This window comes from Actinia tenebrosa, unplaced genomic scaffold (genome assembly GCF_029948245.1).
Source record: "Actinia tenebrosa isolate PJP-AT-01 unplaced genomic scaffold, QUT_ActTen_1.0 PGA_scaffold16__25_contigs__length_10494907, whole genome shotgun sequence".
Lineage (NCBI taxonomy): Eukaryota > Metazoa > Cnidaria > Anthozoa > Actiniaria > Actiniidae > Actinia > Actinia tenebrosa.
The window spans coordinates 4,433,286-4,454,034 of NW_028292576.1; the positions used below are offsets into that span (position 1 = coordinate 4,433,286).

The 20,749-nt window shown below is 36.7% G+C and overlaps 1 protein-coding gene across 1 annotated transcript in view; it reads left to right on the forward strand.

The window, feature by feature from the left end:
• Positions 1-20,749, forward strand: part of LOC116292126 (proprotein convertase subtilisin/kexin type 6-like) — a 124,807-nt gene that overhangs the window by 57,728 nt on the left and 46,330 nt on the right. Inside the window, exons 9-10 of the mRNA XM_089031253.1 lie at positions 2,766-2,866; positions 5,149-5,385. Coding sequence (XP_088887379.1) covers positions 2,766-2,866; positions 5,149-5,385 — 338 coding nt within the window. The remainder of the gene's footprint in view (positions 1-2,765; positions 2,867-5,148; positions 5,386-20,749) is intronic.

Here is a 20,749-nt window from a genome sequence, read left to right on the forward strand (position 1 = left end):
AAGCTTGTTGGTGCCCGATCAAAGTGTGTTTTGGAGAAGATGCAGAAAGCCATCATCTCTTACTCGCTCCATATAGCACGAACATTTAAAGCAACTGTTATATAAGCTTGGACATTTTTTGTTGTTGATAATCTTAGGATACCGCTACAGATTTATAGAATTTAGAGGTTTTTTTGTTGTTGCTAGAAATTTATTGTAGCTGATTTTATATATATATATATATTTCCTTTTAGACTGTATAGGCTGCGCTGTGCGCCCTATACAGGTCATAGATTTCTTGCATCTATACGTTTTAGTACTGCACATAACACAGGTAGCCCAAGCTTGGTTTCTGTGGTGTCCTGTTATAAGGAAATGTATGGGGAATCATCAAAAATTTCAATAAAACCATCAAAACGTGAAATAAAGCCTCGAAATTTTACCCTATCATTGAGAAATAGCACTTTTTTCGCTCTGCGTGGTTATTTTTTGAATTTAGCCCGTTTTAAGGATTTTTTCCCCCACCAGTAAGAAATAAGAGAAGGTTGGAAACTCGGGATCCAAAAGCGAGCCATCACGAGTCTTTGAAACCTCGTACGTCTTCGAATTTTCTTTCCAGCGCCAAATTTTAGTCATGACCCTTCTCTCACATCCCTATAGAACCGAGAAAGTCGCATTAGAGATTAGTCTTCGCGTCTTTAAGCCATGAAATTTGCCTGTATTCACATACTACCTCGCTTGTTCTGACCCGTACTTGGAGCTCACTGTACACCAGTTCAACGGATTTCTTTCGGCAACCGACCCGAGGTCACGCCGGAAGTCTTCGTATCGTAAATGCGGATTCGATTTGGATATCGTCTTTCTTCAAAATTATGGTGAGTGTATTTTTTAACGGCCAAAGATACATTGTTTACATCGATCGTGAAGGCACTTAGGAGATTTTGAGCGATATTTAAGCAAAAATATTTTGAATGTAGATATTTTTAATCCCTTTTTAAATATTTCCTGAGAGAAACATGTGTTCAATCATACAAAAACAAAACAAAAACAAAAACATAAGACTTTGTTTTCGTAAACTGTACACGAAGTAAATAGATATTTTTATACTATTTTTGCGTACTCTGTATCACCAATACACGGGGAAAATTACGATTATGATCAGCTTACCTATAACGAAATGTTCACTACCAATTCTGTCGTTGTCTGAAGAAGGAATCCATAAGTTTTCGTTGTTTTCTTCTCGTCTGTTGATAGTATTTATCCACATGCTTCGCCTGGGCTCCTCTTTTGGTATCCGATGAAAATTCACATTTTCTTTCCTATGCTTCCCCGAATCTTTGTTCGTACAACCCAATACAATACACGTTTTACCCATCGTGACAAAACTTCAAAAAATTAGCTTATTATATCAAGATACACTTTTTAAAGGGCAACACTTTGCTTACAAAATGATGGCTAAACGTACTGACGGCCGCGTGACGGCTAGCTTCGTTTTCAGGATGGTCACGTCACCGGAAATACGTCAACAATGAAACCTACCATAAAATCTTGTAGATTTTTCAGTGGTTTTTGAGCGCGCGCACATCGTGGGCTTAAATCGAACGTTCAAAAGGAGGCAGCCACCTTAAGCTTACATATCTTTACCGTAAGTTAACACAAAACGCAGGCTTGGGTTACGAGATTGGAGCCTATTTTATTTCGTCGAGCATGCGAAGTAACAAATAAAGGCTTTGGGTACGAGATATAATCTGCGGTGAAGAACGAGGGCTCTGGCATAATCCATTTTTTGGCGCATGCGCAGTTGTCTGGAAGTGAAATATAATCAATGAAAACCATGCTTTCAAACAGAGTTCTGCGTTTATTTCCGATCAATATAAAAAATCAGATATCAAATTAGAAATCGGGAAATATATTTTTTTTCTTTTGATTTTTCGCAAGTATTTTAAATTAAAAAAATGAATTATGCCAGGGCCCTCGTTCTTCGCCGCAGGCCAGAAGAAACGCAGGCTCTGGGTACGAGATTTGATAGGTTCTGGAAAACGCTAATGACTGAAAGCCAGATTCTGGGTATTTCGCACATTCGCATTATCAAATCCAAACAGGCAGGCAGGCAGGCAGGCAGGCAGGCAGGCAGGCAGGCAGGCAGGCAGGCAGGCAGGCAGGCAGGCAGGCAGGCAGGCAGGCAGGCAGGCAGGCAGGCAGGCAGGCATAAAAAACTAAAAAAAGGAGAAATTTAAAGAAAAATATAATGACGATTGTCCCATCTGACCAGTTACATTGAGCATTTAAATCGAGTGAGCTATTCTAAGTACCGAATATAAAGACGACTAATATTGTAACAATAAGATTCCACAATGCACTGTGCACGCCTCTGTTGTTGTTTTCCTCTTGTAACAGAAGAGTTAACTTCGTGATGACCACTTCCAACCAACGGCGGTGCGTCCTCTCACATAAGGGATTTTAAGCTGCAGGACGGCACTACAGCCTACTCGTGTATCATGTATTATTTCATGTTTGTCTTGTATTTTACTCACTAAGCACCTCAGTTTTTGAGTGAAATGACGTGTTTCGGGAGCGCTTTACTTAAAGCGAACATTAATAGCAAAGATGAGCTTTTGGCATAGCCGTTCTCTTTACTACATAAAACAAGGACATTTCACGCCTTACTTTCAGCATTAGGCGGCAATGTCGCACAGTGTTTCGTACATTCCAATTAGCGTCTATTGCATATCGCAATTAATATAACCTCTTATTTTTCCTTTGTTTTGTTTTTCTTCACCATTAAGATAACTGCTGATAACAATGATGGGTGCATTGATAACTTTGGAGGAACATCAGCCGCAACAGCAATGGCGTCTGGTCTCGTTGCGTTAACACTTGAAGCAAAGTAAGGCTCATTTTCTTGCTTTCTCCATTCCGAAGACTGAGCTCATTTCAAAAATTGGGTGTTCGTGTTGTGTTGATGTTTTGCCCTTTTATTAGTTAAAAGATTATAGGTGAAAGTGAATCTTGCCCCTAACAACATACTTTCAGTTTTCAAATGATAGTTAAATATTGAATTTTCCAGATTTGTGCTGTCTTTAAAGTGCCTATGACCCCTAACTCAATATTTTCAGCATTGATTCTACATGAAGTTAAAAGTAAAATAGTAAAATATTTTTATATAAATGAAAGTTTATAACCTCAAATATGCTAATGACTCTGATGTCATGTAAGTTATTTGAGTTTATTTTAACTTGAAATACTAAATGCTGGCCATTATGAGAAAAAAATGTACTATAACCTCCGTGTAAACCACAAGTAAATAGTGATGTTTTTGTAATTTTTTTACAATTTACAAATGTGTTAGACAAGTCGTAAAATACCTTTTTTTCCTAATTTCTGTCCGACAAAAGTTATGAACGAATTGCGCAATCTTACCAGGGGTCTTCACTCAATTAATAGAACCTAGCAGGCATGTGCTGTGGGGTTCTGTCTACAGTCCAAGCAATTAGCATATGCTAGCTGTCAATCGATGTCAACATGTTAGCTAGGATGGAGCTAGCTGATCACGTGACATAAATTAATGACATGCTGTATTTCTTTGATTCAAGACGGTAAGCACTCGTTCACATGGACCATAAGGACCTTTGAGTGTCAAACATTATAACAAATATAGTGTAATACTGTCGTTCTATCGTTTTATAATACAATAGCTACTTTTGTTCCATGTGAACGAGTGCTAACCATTCAAGACTGGCGGGCGAGACATTAATTTACTTGTACTTGTAAGGATTCGTAAGCCAGGATTTCTAAGAATTTTTCAAATATCATGGCCAATAGATTATTTGTATTAACTAGCCATGCTTTTATTCAGCTATTTCAGGTATTCTCTGTATTTGAAGATCAGTACAATGCTAAGCCAATATATATGTTACAGCGCTTCCCAATCAGACGTGCAATGTCGTCCTCTTTTCTGCCTCAACAAAATAAGTTTTGGTGGATGGTATTCAAAGCGTTTCAATGATATTGTCGGAAAATACAAAATTTTCAAGAGCATGTGCCTATGGAGGGTTGTAAAAACGCCTTGGTTGACGTCCAACCAAAGGTTTGTCGCAACAGCAAATTCTACGATTTTGCACGTGTGATTGGGAAGCGCTGTACTACGCGCTTCAATTGATGCCATATTATTATTTTAGAAGTTTATTTGCATTCAGATCCATCTCATATTTTAAAAAAATATTCGACTTCTAGCTGACTCGTTCAATGAGATTTTTTTAGAAAATGTCTACAAATTAAAAAATATAGGAGAACATAGAATATTAGAAAAGGGAAAGCAATTCCGAGGGAATTCTTGAGCAAAATAAGCCTGTCTTACCGTTTGAAATGAAGCTTAAAGATTCACTAACTTTTCTAGCCAAACTAGCAAAACAGTAGTCTCTTTAGAACCCGGGCGACGTCACACAACTTATTAAAACTAATTACATATGCTAAATCCCAGAAAGGATTGGAACCTTCTCTAAAGTATCTGGGATATGCAAGGTTAATATGAAAATACAAAAGATATTATGCTTTTTCTCGATGGAATTTGTGGCTTTTTTTTTTTTTTTTCCATATTAGCTGCGCATTCGAGATAATTTTGAGAAGGGTCCTTATGAGCATCAATATATCGAAATCAGTTTTCGTTGACGTTGGTTGGCATAAATGTTTTGTCCAAAATGGCTTCCACTGTACACATTAGTAGCTCTATCACTGTCTTTTGAAACTTAGCAACTTATGTTCACACCGTCTTTAGATTATTGGACGCTATTGGATCGTCCCTACCAGAATACTCAGGTATTCCAGTATACCCTGTCCCAGGGTCTTGGTTCATGTTAACTGTACACTGAAAGTATTGTATCAGTGGTTAACAGCAATATATTTAAGTTTTTTTCACGAGTTTTGAATGCTGAGAACTTAAAAATCATATATCCCCCATTCACACCAACTACCTCGTTTTCTTGATTTCTCTATCCCACGTCCTTCCTGGTTTGGTCGGTAAGTTTACTAGAGTTTAAACAGGATTGGTACTATGTATTCCTTCCCGAAGTAGGTTAGTTAAACATTTTTTAACATACTAAAACAGTGTTATAGCCTTTTTAAACTTTTTTTAATGATAAATATTAAAAGTAATTACACTTTGTTTTGTAGTCCTCACTTATCATGGCGTGACGTGCAACATATAATAGTAAGAAGTGCAAGATCAGCACCAGGAGGTATTCTACTCGAGAGGGGAGACTGGGTGGTGAACAAAGCTAATTTAACCGTTAGCAAGTTTTATGGGTTCGGCGTTATGGATGCATTTAAGATGGTGCAGTTGGCGAAGAAGTGGAAAACAGTGCCTTCGCAACAAAGATGTGAGATTAAGGGCCATGATGATGAAAACAGGTTTGACTTTTTGTTAACTTTGTCCATTTAATTTACTCCAAGCAGTACTTGCTTAATGTATACGTTTACGACCATTATGTGCGCGAACTTTTAAAATGACGCGGTCGCTTTACAGTATAACACCGACAAACGATGACACTTTCTGAAAGTATCCATGTCCAATTCTCACGACCTGAATGAACTCGTGATGTCCATAGTCAAGTTGCGATCAACTCGTCTTAGTCTTAAGAAGATATAACTAGCTAAAAACTAGTGTGAGCTGCGTCGGTGTTTCTAATGAAACAGTAATGATGAAAAGGTAAATTATACACCGTGAAAAGAAGAAAAAACAGTAAGTTTTTTCTTCTTTTCACGGTGTATAATTTACCTTTTCATCATTACTGTCGTCTTAGTCTTAGTCAGGTTGAGTCAAGTTGTTCAACTCGTCAAGACTTTTGAAAAGTCAAGTCGTGAATAAATTAGAGTATACAAACAAGGACTGTAAGTATGCAGTCCGACACCGTACGTCTCGAATTGAGTCAAGTTGATCGAGCGTTCTTTTCATTTTTCAAATTTTTTGAGAGCTACCGTGGAGCTGAAAATAAAATCCACTTTTGTGCCACAATTGGTGGGCAACAGTTGACCCTTGAAAAACTTATCAACATTGCGTCTTTCTATACACCTTTTGCTGTTCATTAACAGAAAATGTACATTCATTTGTGCCAATAGTTGTATCAATAACGTGTAATGTACTTTCATCAACACCGCAAGTAACATCATTAGCGCGGATCAACTTCCAATAACGATATTTGAACATGCGTGTACATTCATGGACATCAATAGACAATCAATACGAGTTTGTACATTCATATGCAATGAATGTATTTTATAATATAGTCAAGTGAATTTGCGCGATCTGATTGGTTGAAAAGCATGAACTATTTGCCCATGGGTTGCACGCTCACGTCAGCTTTTTTTGCTTCGGCGAAAAAAATCGTTTTGTACCTTTTTGCTGACAATTTATCTAGCTCACTTTCCTCGCTCACACTTTCATCGGGTGTATTATATTCTTCTCCTCAAGCAATTTCCGGCTCAAATTGATAAAGAACAGCCATACTTCCAAAGCGAAATTTGGTTGATTCAACTCCAGCTATCCAACATGTTCCACTATCAGACGTCATCACACCTCATTCATCCCAAGCCATCAAATCCGCGATATTCCACAGGGAGCCCAGCTTAAGGCATTTCGCAACTTTGACGGACGATATCACCCCAAAAAACGCACTTCATGGAATTTTCATTTCGATTTTCAAAATCAACAAGGTTTGATGTACAATTTAAGCTATGATGTGTCTGACACCTCAGAGTCCCTTTAATGAAAGATCAGGTCAGCTATTTGAACGCGTTGGGGATTAAAGCAACCAGTTTATCGCTGATTAAAAATGAAAGCGATAAACGAGACATTGAGAAAAGAGTATTCTCAATAGTTTACGATCGACAGAGATGGCACACGTTATATCAATGAAGCAATATTCAGGCAACTTTTACTTGAGATTTTGATTGAGATGTCACTTGAGATTTTCGCTTCCGGCCACACACACACACACACACACACACACACACACACACACACACACACACACACACACACACACACACAAAGAACATTGCCGAAAATAAATGGTATAGTCTTAAATGTGTATAGGTATTGAAGAGAATGAATTATAAAAAGATGTATAATTTTCATGTAAAACTGGGAGTCTAGTCTAAGATAGAAAGCACAGATTCCAGTCCAGAGTCCAGTCCAGAGTCCAGGCCAGAGTCCAGGCCAGAGTCCAGGCCAGGTTCTAGGACATGCCGTTGGGCTACTGAATTGCAGCCAAAGCCAAACTCAGAGTTGAAAGCTATTACAACTTGGTTGCATGAGAATAAGTTGACTCTGAACATTGGAAAATCAAAAATCACGGACATTGGTAGCAATTCTAAGTTGAAACGTAATTTACAACTTGGCTGGTCGATGATAGTCGGGAGAAGGTATCAGAATTCAATTACCTTGGCTTGATTATAAATCAACCCAATAACATTGCATAGTCATATCGATCCGATAAAGAGCAAAGTGATGCTAAGGCTTGGGGTCCTGAAGAGATAAAACACGTGTTTCCTCACTATCCATTGCATAAAGATCTACGTTTTAGCAATGATCATACCCATACTTGAATGTCCCACATCGTTTGGGATGTTAAGATCAGTAAAGTCTTAATGGTTGCATTACAAGTCCTGCAAAACAAGGCAGCAAAATTGATCTTTGATAGAGCAGCAGCACATTCCTCCTCTAGTGCAGCTATATCTAAGTAACCTAAGGGATCAAAGAAAAGCTTCGGAAAAAATCAAAACCATCAGAGAAATGCAGAAAACAGATCCATGGCCATTAAATATGTATTTCTTTAACATTTCTGTTAAAGCATGTTAGTAAGAACAAGCTACTTATGAACGATGTTAAAACCGAACTTCTTTTGCTAGGTACCAAACAGCACTTGCAAAAGTTAGTATTAATAGTTTAACTATAGGAGACTGTGACATTCTCCCGCAATCGCCTGTACGCAATCTAGGTGTGTGGTTAGATTCAAATATATCTATGAGTGCTCACATTACGAAAACATGTTCTGCTGCATTTTTTTACTTATACAACATAAGAAGAATTAGAAAGTACCTGAGTAGGGATTGCACGGAGACTTTAATTCATGCTTTTATATCTAGTCGTTTAGATTATTGTAATAGTCTCTTTTACGGCCTGCCAGCTTATCAGCTTCAAAAGCTCCAGAGGGTTCAGAACGCGGCTGCTCGTCTTGTCCTTCAAGAGAGCAAATTTTGTCATATTATTCACGCCTTTGCTTAGTACTCTTCACTGGTCACCCATGAAATATCGCATTGATTTTAAGATAGTACTGATTACTTTCAAGGCTATCCATGGGCTTGCTAGCGCTCTACCATACATTTCTAATCTAAGATCTATTAAGAGTAATACTGGGAGGTATAGTATTAGGTCAAATCATAAAGGTATTTTATTAAACATTCCCACATGCAAGTCTCTAAGGAAGCTTGGCGATAGATCTTTTTGCATTGCTTCTCCCAAACTGTGGAATGGGCTCCCATTGGACGTTCGCAACATCTCTTCTCTTGTTAGATTTAAGACAGCACTAAAGTCGTATTTTTATAAGATGACATATTTTAATTAGATTATTCTTTATTTGTTTAAATATTTTTATTTTCTTCATTCATTTATTTATTATATATGTTTGGCTGGGTTGGGGAAAGGGGGATTTTTTTGATAATAATGTTAACGTTTTTATTCATGTAAATTTTTAGCGGAGCTACCGCGCGGGCCCCATACTCAAGAAAAAATGGTAAACCATCGAGTTGATTTTTCATGGTTTGGCTGACGTCACTTCCGTCCGTACGTTCCGGCGTGTACACAACACAGAAATCCCGCTTGACATCAAAGCAAAACTACTAACAAATGCGGCTCTCAAATGCACAGAAAAAAATCGCTTTAGGACAAGTTATAAACCAAAAACAATTAAAAAAACACTTTCGTGTAGTCAAAGATGGATCAAGAAGTGTTCTTCAAGAATTCAGGTGTGTTTTTTCAGCAAACAATCGTATATATATATATATATTTTTTTTTTTTGACAAGCATTTTTCTCGACGAATCGAGAAATCAAAGACTTTCTTTCAAAAGTTTTTATATTTCTATCGATAAGATTATTTTATTTTAATGCTGGAGGAAATATAACATGAAATACAACAAATATTCGTCCTTTATTTAGCTTTGTAAATCTTTAACAATTCGGCTGTTTTTAGCCATCTATCGTATGTTTTTCGTTCAAGAAAAAGCTTTGTTCGCCTCCTATCGCGGGGTCCAGTCGGCAAAACAAAGAAGACTTTTAGATATCTTTCTACACGGATAATTTATTTAATCATTAAATGAAATACAAATTTTGTGCCAAATATTCAAATGTTTATTACACCTGATTTCAAAATAGTGCGAACTCTCGGGATTTCCAGTTTCGGTCGATCTTCGGCACTCGACCGACATCACTCGACGGCTTGGTAACCAGGCTAACCAGGCGTATTACATATCTATCAATGGCAGTCATGACGAAAACCAAACTCGGGAACTGATCATGAAAGATATAAATCAGGTTTTGACAAGACCATAGACTTCAATATGCCATTTTCACTTGGGAACTGATCATGGAAACCATATCAACTGATCTGCGATGGAGGGTAATCTATCATCAGATAATTTATTGCTCCACAATTCAAGAAACATGCAGGGCTCTTTTCGTTGGCGAGACATTCCTGTGTAAAATAAGAAAGCTATGTAAACAGCAGCGAGATGTCAAAGCACTTGGAAGACGAGGAAGGTACTGACTGCTAACATGTGAGTATAAGCTTATTATACGTAAGGTTACGTTAGTTTACTTCAAAATTTTAGTCGGGAACACAGCCAATAAAATATTGTAAATTCTAAATTTCATTCCAGACAATGAAAATGGTATATTGAAGTCTATGGTCTTGTCAAAACCTGATTTATATCTTTCATGATCAGTTCCCGAGTTTGGTTTTCGTCATGACTGCCATTGATAGATATGTAACCCGCCTGGTTAGCCTGGTTACCAAGCCGTCGAGTGATGTCGGTCGAGTGTCGAAGATCGACCGAAACTGGAAATCCCGAGAGTTCGCACTATTTTGAAATCTGGTGTAAGCTATTCGAGCAAGTATGATTACAAAAATCAGCTTAAATTTGTGTTGTTGAAAGATGCTATAGTATAAAGACCTACCAGACTTTCACTCTAAAAAGCTAAAAAATATTCAAAAACATTTACGAACGCCAATTTACTGCCAAAGAAATGAGTCATTTTGTATTTTGCATTGCCTTTTGCATTATTTTTTATTTTGTCTCAGTTGTTCTTGTCAACTGTTTAAATGAATGTAAGCTCTGTTTTTGGAAAACTGTAAAAGACCTATGAAGTAAACCTCATTTTTTGCTCACCTTAACCAGTCTGTTTTTTGGTCTTGATTTGTCCTAAATCTCCAGATTTCCGATTTCAATGAAAGACATCCGAGGTAAATTTCACTAAACTTGAAATTGTATTGGATTATCTGTAGTTAGCTTTCTTTTTTCTTTAAGTAAAAGAGATTCAAAGCCTAAAACTGTAGGCCTTTATAGAAAACTTTTTATCGAAGAATTTTCCAAGAACAAAACTAGCCCCTGGGGGTGGTGGTAAGGTGTGTACAAAATTCCTAAGTGGGAGAGTATGTTGCGCAAAAAAAACACAAAAAGACAAAAAACCATGTAGTGCATTTCGATTCGATTTCACTACCTGGTTTTTATTATGGGAGAAATTATCATCATTTCGAATAAAAAAATAATTGAAGATTTTTTTCTTCGATCTTATTTTCACCTTTCAGTTTCATTCAAATTGTTATCCCTGTGACTTCCGTATCGGGAGCTCCGCTTTTAGGCAGTGCCTAAATATATATATATAACAAAGTATGTAATGTGGTCTATACTGTTGAAACAGTGCTCGATGCGTAGGGATGCAGAGCAATAGATATATAGTAAAGATTGGATTAAAGACGAGACATGTTCACTGTAACTCCGAGTTTCGTTCTTACGCACTCATCAGACAGACTTTAATGAAACATATTCCTATTACTGTGATATTTATATACAAGAGGTGTAATGATTATTTACAAAAGAAGTATTGTTCGGAAAGGAGTTAATTAGCTAGGCCTGGATTTCTATTGTTCATCAGATAGAACTTGTTTTCATGTCGGCATTTGGAGATCAATTCGGATCGCTTGTTTAAAAGAGTGTCGTGTTTGCTTTGATGATAAGTAGCTTTTCTGTTAAGCACAGGTCACACCTCTTAGAAATGTTGCTGTATGGTCTGGCTGAAGTGATGATTGTCCATTCTATGTTGTAGTCTTTGTTGTTATCTTTAAGGTCCCAGATGTATTTAGAAAGTTCGGTGCTGTTAGCGTATTTTCTATTTCGCAGAGATAGTTTGTGCTGAGTGTATCGTTGTTTGAATGTTCCTTCTGTCAGGCCAATGTAGTTTTTCCCAGTAGTGTCCTCGTTTGTTGTGACATGAGCGTTGTAGATGATGCTGGAGGAGAGGCAGTTGTTGTTTAGAGGGCATTGATCTTTTTTACGGCAGTTGCATGTTTTCTCAGAGGTGGTGGCGGGATCGGTATCGGTGTTGAAGATTTTCTTGTTGTGTTTGGTAATGGTGGTTTTCATGTTTTCCATGCAGCTGTAGCTCACTTTGATATTATTCTGATATTATTATGAACATGCCCTGAATTCCAGCGGATATACCAAAACCCTGACCTACAACAGCCATAAACCATCTACACATTCAAAAAGAAACAGACAACGGAACATCATCTGGTACAACCCTCCATACAGCAAGAATGTACAAACCAACGTCGGAAGCATCTTCCTGAAGCTCATACACAAACACTTTCCCAAGCACCACAGATTTCACCGGATCTTCAATAAGAATAATATCAAAGTGAGCTATCTACAGCTGCATGGAAAACATGAAAACCACCATTACCAAACACAACAAGAAAATCTTCAACACCGATACCGATCCCGCCACCACCTCTGAGAAAACATGCAACTGCCGTAAAAAAGATCAATGCCCTCTAAACAACAACTGCCTCTCCTCCAGCATCATCTACAACGCTCATGTCACAACAAACGAGGACACTACTGGGAAAAACTACATTGGCCTGACAGAAGGAACATTCAAACAACGATACACTCAGCACAAACTATCTCTGCGAAATAGAAAATACGCTAACAGCACCGAACTTTCTAAATACATCTGGGACCTTAAAGATAACAACAAAGACTACAACATAGAATGGACAATCATCACTTCAGCCAGACCATACAGCAACATTTCTAAGAGGTGTGACCTGTGCTTAACAGAAAAGCTACTTATCATCAAAGCAAACAGCGACACTCTTTTAAACAAGCGATCCGAATTGATCTCCAAATGCCGACATGAAAACAAGTTCTATCTGATGAACAATAGAAATCCAGGCCTAGCTAATTAACTCCTTTCCGAACAATACTTCTTTTGTAAATAATCATTACACCTCTTGTATATAAATATCACAGTAATAGGAATATGTTTCATTAAAGTCTGTCTGATGAGTGCGTAAGCACGAAACTCGGAGTTACAGTGAACATGTCTCGTCTTTAATCCAATCTTTAATATATATATATATATATATATATATATAGATTGTAATGCACATTAGAAAACAGCAATGTTGATTTTTGCGCAATATAAGTTAATAAATTATTATTATTATTACTATTATTATTGTTATTATTATTAGTAAGAGTTAGTGATAAGGATTTCAATACAATTTCAGTTTATTTACACTGTTTTTTTCAATTTTATATAATAGAATTACAAGAATATATAATACTGAGCATTGTTAGTTACTAAATGTCAATTACTTGCATCATAAGAACACTAGTCACTCTAGGCGACCGCTCGTTTGAAGTAGCGGCTCCTACGCTGTAGAATAATAAATACTGTATCTATGAACCAGTTCGATTTTGTATATTTAATTAAGGCTTAATAGACGTCACACTTATTAGCATATTGCAAGTATAAACCTTCATAACTCAGAAATGCATCACTCAAATCAAGAAATATTTTACCTTTCAACTATTTACTTCATGTAGAATCAGTACTGAAAGTATTGTCGAAGGGTTAATTTGCACTTTAAAGTAGTTGTCAGGTTGCCTGACACTGCAACGCAAATAGAGTTTTCACGGGAGTTTTCGTGGAAGATAAAAGCTCCATTCCAGCTCAAGAAGAAACTAAAGAGTATGGGGGCGATGAAATAGAGGACGCAAAGAAGAATTCATGCCCATCAATTGCCCATACAATTGAAAATTCTCCGATGCGGAAACGTACACTTGTAAATGGTCGTTAAAAAAAACGGAGTTGTTCGAATGTTTTGTTGTGGACCCACAATTCCTCTCGATCTCAGACAGAATGGACAATGTTTAAAACGCCGTGAAGGCGATGTTCAGAATAATGCAGCAGTATTTTGCTCCTGTGAAGAACAATAATTTTGAAAGCAAGTTATATATATTTAGTTATGCGTCAATTTGATGATAAATAACAACAGTCAATGTCGGGCTTCCTGTGTGTAACGCAATCTGGTTTGTTTGAAGTTATGGTACACAGTTCGCACGTAAACAAGAAGAAAGTGCTTTTTAAAATTCTGTGGGATATCTGGTGTGATTCTAATACAATGAATCTTCTGAAGGTTCTAATTGACTATTTGCTGCATCTTTAGCGAGGAGAAGCGCCTTCAAAACCGATAATTGTCTTATAATGTGCTAGTTTGAGACAGTGACAATCGGATATGTTGAAATGTAAATAAGGTCGGTTGAAAATATAAACTCCATTAAACAATGTTTTTTGCCTCTAAAATTTATGTGACTGTGATTCTTTTATTCCTTATTGTATTGGAAATAATTTGCCTTCATATTAAGGGAACTGACGATAAAGAGAATTTCTGGTGAATTTTTCAAATGGCTAACATGTGATTTTTCGGCTGTTACGTAGCAGGGATTTTGACCTCCGTAGTATAAATGTCAAGGGCCCTGAAATTTTACCTTTTCAGTAGTTCAAAAATTTTATTGCAGTTTCTGAAAGAGGAAACATTGTGGTTTAATCTGGTTATAGTCTCATTGCCTTGGAGCATGTAGCGATGTGCGATTTTCGACGTTCAAGTGAAGCGATATTTTCATACGTGAAAATTCACTCAAGTTGAAAATTCTGTAAAATATTCGAATTATCGACAATATTCAAAAATAAGCTCTAGGATTAACGGGAAATATCTCTTCTTTTGAAATATTATTTTAGTTTTTGATTTAGTTACGAGATGATTTTTCAATAGAATTTTTTGTGAGGTGCGGTGAAAAGGCCTTGAATTGTAGTCCTCAGCCGGAAAAGCAGAAAATCGCGCCGTTCTCCCAAAATAAACACCTGATGAAGTTTTCAATATTTTCCCCACTAATAGTTCATCTGGGCCTACGTTTGGGCTAAGTAAGAAAAATGTCGATTTTTTTTTATATTGCACACCTTTGGTCGATTTTTACAGACCCCCGGCTCTTAAGAACCGTTGTGCGAAAAATCGAATTTCTCCTCATTTCGCAAATTTCAACTATTTCCAAAAATAGCATCGAAACTTCCGCAGGATCTTATTTCCTTGAAAATCGAAGGTTGTCGAAATGCCCTAAATTGAAAAAACAGGCACTGTGACTAAGCGAAAATCCTGAACTTTTGTTTACCCACACGAAACCTTGATAATTATTATTTCCAAAACATTAAAAATATCACCGATATTTGGGTTTTTAGTAATATTTCAAAGCCGACAATGAGGACTGGACGGGATTTCAAGTCAAAGCCGGTTGCGCCTCGAGCTGGAACTAATTGCGCGGACTTGAAATCCCGTCCAGTCCGATATTGAAGGCTTTGAAATGACTTCTCATCTCATTAATTATTCGACTTGGAGTAACTGGAACAAAATTAATTCAGTCCTAGGACTAGTCCTAGGACAATTAATTTTGTTCCAGTTACTCCAGACCGAATGCATTCCTTTCACAACTTTACCAGGTTTCAAGTAACATCATGTGACCCAAAAATAGCCCATTGATTGGCTGGTTTACTCATGAATTATTAATGAGTATGAGAACTATTTTTCCTAACACTTTGCCGGATGCTGTGGGAGCGATGACACGAAAGTGTAAATTTTACCTATTTTTAAAGTCAACGAATCCAGCGTGGTACATAAAAATTCCCGGCATTTATAATAATAACAATTATTACTAGTTGAGAAACCCGTGAAATTTTACTGTTGTTCCCAGTGGGAAATCTTTTCAATCAAATCCCAACCGATTAACCAGCCCTTGCTGAATACTCCAAGTTTAAAGTTGTTTCTTAAAAACTTCAACACCATTGACATTACGTATTTCAGCTGGGACTGCACACCTTTCCACAGCGTAGGAGCCGCTACTTCAAGCGAGCGGTCGCCTAGAGTGACTAGTGTTTTTATGATGCAAGTAATTGACATTTAGTAACTAACAATGCTCAGTATTTTGTGCTCTTTTCACAAATGAACTGCTAAAAATGATAGCGGAGTTCCTGTGCGAGCGGAGTACCATACTTAGGAAAATATAGTAACTCTTCGATTTGATTTTTCATGGCTTGATTACGTCACTTTCGTCCGTCCGTACGTCTGTGTACACGCCACATCGTTCCCCGTTAATCCCAAAGCAAAAGGTACAGCAAACATTTCTTTGAGGCAAATGTAAGCCGAAAAACAACAGAAAATACATCTTTATCTAGTCAAAGATGGATTGATGGAGAAGTAATCTTCAAGAATTCAGGTGGTTTTAAGCGAACAATCTTATATTTTTTACTGCTCTAGAGAAAGTTTCGTTAGGCTCCAATTGGCAATTCCAAAAATATTTTCTTTCAATAGTTTTAATATTGCTTAGGCCTTGCTTGGGCCGCTTCTGTTTAACATTTTCGTGAATGACTTGAATGACTTTATCTATATGGTATCTCTACGTTTGTATGCTGATGACACTACTGAATACTATGCTGACCATTCTCCTATGGTACCACTAAACTATACTATCAACAAGGAACTTGACACTATCAAGGAATGGGTTACTATTAACCATCTATCAATAAATGCTTTGAAGACTCAAGTTCTCGTTATTGGAACGAACACTTACAAGTACGATTATTTATTGGGCAATGATCCTGTGAAAATCAAGGACTCTTTAAAGATACTTGGCGTTAGTATTAATTCAAAATTAACTTGAGGATCATTTAAATATTCAGCTTAGTAAGGCTTAAGCTAAAACAAGCGCTTTACGTAGAATAAGACGCCTAATTCCAGCTCATGTTATGATTCAATTACATAAGGCTTTTATTTTGCCTCATCTTGAGTATCGTGGCCCTGTGCTGGTGGGGATATCTGAATCATTGTCAAACAAATTAGAAGAAGCAAATTATTATATTCTTGGAACTTTATTAGGCCTATCTAAATCTAATTCTTATGACAGCATTCTTAAATAATTAATATGCGTACCTTAGAACATAGGTGATATTTTCAAGTTTTAGTCTTACCTTTTAAATGCACCAAAGAGAATGGTCCTAGATATATTAATGACTTTTTCAAATTTTGACGGTCAAGTATAATTGAAAAATTAAACGAGCCTTACCTGTAAGGTGAAGTTGGATTGGGATTCTACGTCCTCATTGCTTGTATAGAGAGATCACGTGAGATAGCGCATGCGTAGTGAAGGTCATCCTTTAAAGTGGGCCCATGTCCATTGCATAGCATAGAGGGGATGGGCAAAGAAAAAATTGGTTACAATAATAACTAACCAAGATAGAAGGGAGGGCACGTGATCTCTCTATGCAAGCAATGAGGACGTAGAATCCCAATCCAACTTCACTTTACAGGTAAGGCTCGTTTAATTTTTCAATTCTACCTCCTCATTTGCATATTCGAGATCCCGTGAGACTTTGAAGCTGCATGGGCACTTCAAACCAACTGGTATCCAAAACATTTTGATCAGTTATTTTTTTAAACAACTTTTATTGAAAAAATAAACATCAACCAAATTAATATTCCCTATCTTGGAATTTACAATGTAATTGTAAGTGTAAAGCAAGAATAACCTGCTTAGTTTCTGAACTTGCGATTACATATTATTATAAAGCACAACTTAAAACAGAATTTCCATATTCAGTTTCAGAATAAACTTCTCTCTTGTAATAACTTACAAAAGTACATTCAGAGGACCAACCTGCTGCTTTCATTATTATGTCTAGTGGTACTCCTTTGTGATATGCAGCTGAGGTTGGCGCTGATCTAGTACTGTGTGGTCTGAAATTTTGAACATCAGTGCCTGACTTCTCCATTACCGTCTTCATCCATCTAGAGATAGTGCTTGAGGTAACCGGGTGATACGGTTTAGTGTAACTAAGAAAAACTTTAGTATGTTGTTTATTTCGAATAGGTTCCGTTCTGGCTATGCAAGTTTCTAGATAGGTAAATACACACAGTCTCCTATCTGCCGGAAATGCTGGCAACACTAATACAGGTTGTTCTTTCCCAGATCTTGATTGCTTTATAAGTTTGTTTAGATAGAATTTATACAATGATTTGCCTTTAGATACATGTTCTAAATCCATCATGTGGACAGACTGACACCTTTGTCCTGTGACTAGCATACATAACATTACTAACTTGAGTGTTAGTGTTCTCAACGTTAACTTTGATGCAGGGCTTCATGTTTTGAGTAAATCTAAGACTTGACAAACAATCCAAGTTGTACGATATCGTGGCAGTGGTGGTCTTGTTTGGTAAGTTGCTTTGACAAACCGCTTTATCAATGGGTGTTCTCCAATAGGTAAATGACCATCAGTAAGTTCGAAAGCAGCTGACAAGGCTGGTCTTGCAGTATATATGGCTGAATAGCGGCTTCCTGTGTCATAAAGGTGTGTAAGGAAATTAATTATATCTGCTACAGATGGGTTAATCGAATCTTCATTTCTTTCTGCTGAAAATCTTCTCCACTTATCCAGATATACTCGGTATTGTTTTGAGGTTCCGGTCCGCCAAGATGATAGGATGATTTCACATGCCCTCTCTGAAATATTCTGTTTTTGGAGTCTTCCCCTGATAAAAGGCATGGCATCATCTTTAGTTTTGGCCACAAAGGGTGCGTTATTGTCCTGTTGTGTGGTAGCTGGAGTAAATCCTTTCCTTGTGGGAGGAGAACTGGTTTTTTGATTAGCGTTTGCATCAACTTTGGAAATCAGAACTGTGTTGGCCACACTGGTGCTATTAAGAGCGACTTTCTGTAAGAGTCGACCAAACATCGGCACAAGTCAAAAAATCGATTTCGCTCATATTTAGTTTTTAGATAGCCCTTAGTGTAAAATAAATCGAGGTGTTGTTACTTTTGAAAAAAAAAAAAAACCAACTTCCCCATGAAATTTACGAAAATAGATTTCGCCCAAATGCAGGGGGAAAATGACCGACGAGGTCAAGGAATTTAGTACAAAAATAAGCGCATCCTACAGCTAAACTACTTAACAATTTTTTCGGTTGGTACTTTTTACCGAAGAAATAGGTATTCCTCTTGCTTTTCGTTGTATTTATTCTAGAATATTTGGCGATTTAAGATTCGTAATAATTTTTCTACCGTGTACACTTTTTCCAAAGTCTAAAAATGCAAATTAAGGCCTTAAAATACTGCTTATAAAAACTATGTGCGGAGATACCAAATTATTCAAAACCTACACCCAGAGGATTATCTAATGTATTTCTATCGGATTCAAACAAAAAATCTCTGGGCAAATCATTTTTAGCTTTCCGTTGAGGTCTTTTTACGATCTCTATTTCGCGATATTTCAACCGTAAACAGCTTGTTGCGTTACCTCCACCGACGTGACTATAATTTTAATTGCAATCATTCCATCGCTGAATTTTTGCTAAAACTAGGGGATCAAACCAAGAAAAAGACATCATAGTAATATCCAATACATTTCAATTGCGATATAGTGACATAATTTATCACATACATTTTTAACTCATTCTATTGCGTGACGCAAAGCATGCTTTGTCAGTAAAATGAACACGCAGATGAAAATCGAACAACAATAACTTTCAAACTAAATATATCAGTGAACTAACTTTATTTTATTTAGCAGCTCTTCCATTGGATTTTCAAAATATGGTTTTACTAATCCAGTAGCATTTAATATTAGCAATTTCTTTCAATAAACATTGTTTTGATAATGCATGAAACTAACATTGAGTTGACTGCCGCAATGTTTAAAAACACGTGCCATCTTTCCATGGGAAAGTTCAGCAAGCACTGTATAAACATGGAAGTGGTTTGTTCGTTTAGTTCTATAGTTGGAGGTCCGTGTAGCTATGATCGAAGAGACAGAAATAAGTCAGTCAAGTCGTTACCCGTCAAACGCAAGAAGCTATATCAGACAAGCACGAACAACTAGGCAAGTCCTGTTCCTGCTCTTGAAATAAAGCTGGTATACATGAAATTGCTTCTCGGCTTCTAGTGAAGAAGATATATGAAAATTGCATTCTGACGAAAATACGCACATTGTGGTAGTTAGTCCTCCTACGTACTACTTTTGACATTTGGTAAATAACGCTAACTTGATAAAAGTATCCTATATTTAATAACAAATACCAATACCCCAAAGGAGGGTTTGACATTGATTATTTTTTTAAATATTTTTCCTTGTTGTGTCATCGTGTTGAATAATTAAAGTAATCTTTCACACCAACCCAGGCATCCATCTCTCTCGCTGGAGTACTTCCCGGTAACTTCGACCGAGAAGTACTGGAGCAAGTCTAAGATCTATATTAATTATCGTTTCAGAGATAAATGTATACACTTATTTCAATAAAGTTAGTCACCAAAAACCTAGAAAGCTGAGATCACTGATATGAGCATCATGGGAAACTTTTCATATCAAGGAAGCATATATATACAAAGCTTTTTTTAATACAAACTGCAGCTCGATGAGGCTCAGAAGAAGTGAGACTATAACCGGTAAAAGATTCGCAAGTCCATGAACAGTTATCAAGCGGTTGAACGTGTAAAATGAATCTACCCATAATCCTTGTCGGCCTCAGCTTTATAGCTTTTCGGGTGACTAACTTTTTTGAAATAAGTGTATAAACTTTTTATAGACAGACAAACATATTTTATTTGGCGTTTTGTACATAGTTGCACATCACTGTGAAACAAATACTAATTTTTAGCACTAAATAGTGATAATTAAACAATAGAAAACAAAGGATTCTGTATGAAATAGTACTAATTAGTACTATTTAATGTTCACGGTTTTAGTGCGTGCACTCTACGAGTATATACGTATGTTTATGTATGCGCATAATATCTATATTCACATATTCCACACATACACGTCATACGTACATATATATTCTGTATATGTAAATGTTCATATAATTATTTCCATAAAATGCGTTACTAATTCTAATCATCTTTATGCAATATTATACAAGTATTGATTTTTATTTGTTTTGTTGTTGTTGTTGTTGTTATATAAGGCTGCGTTCATAATGTATGGCAGAGGGGGGGGGGGGGGCAGGTAGAAGTTTGAAATGTCCAGAATAATTCTCAACACCCCCCTTAAAGTCATGCAAAAAAATACGATCCCCCCTAAGCAAGGCTTGTAGCTTCTTTCTAAAA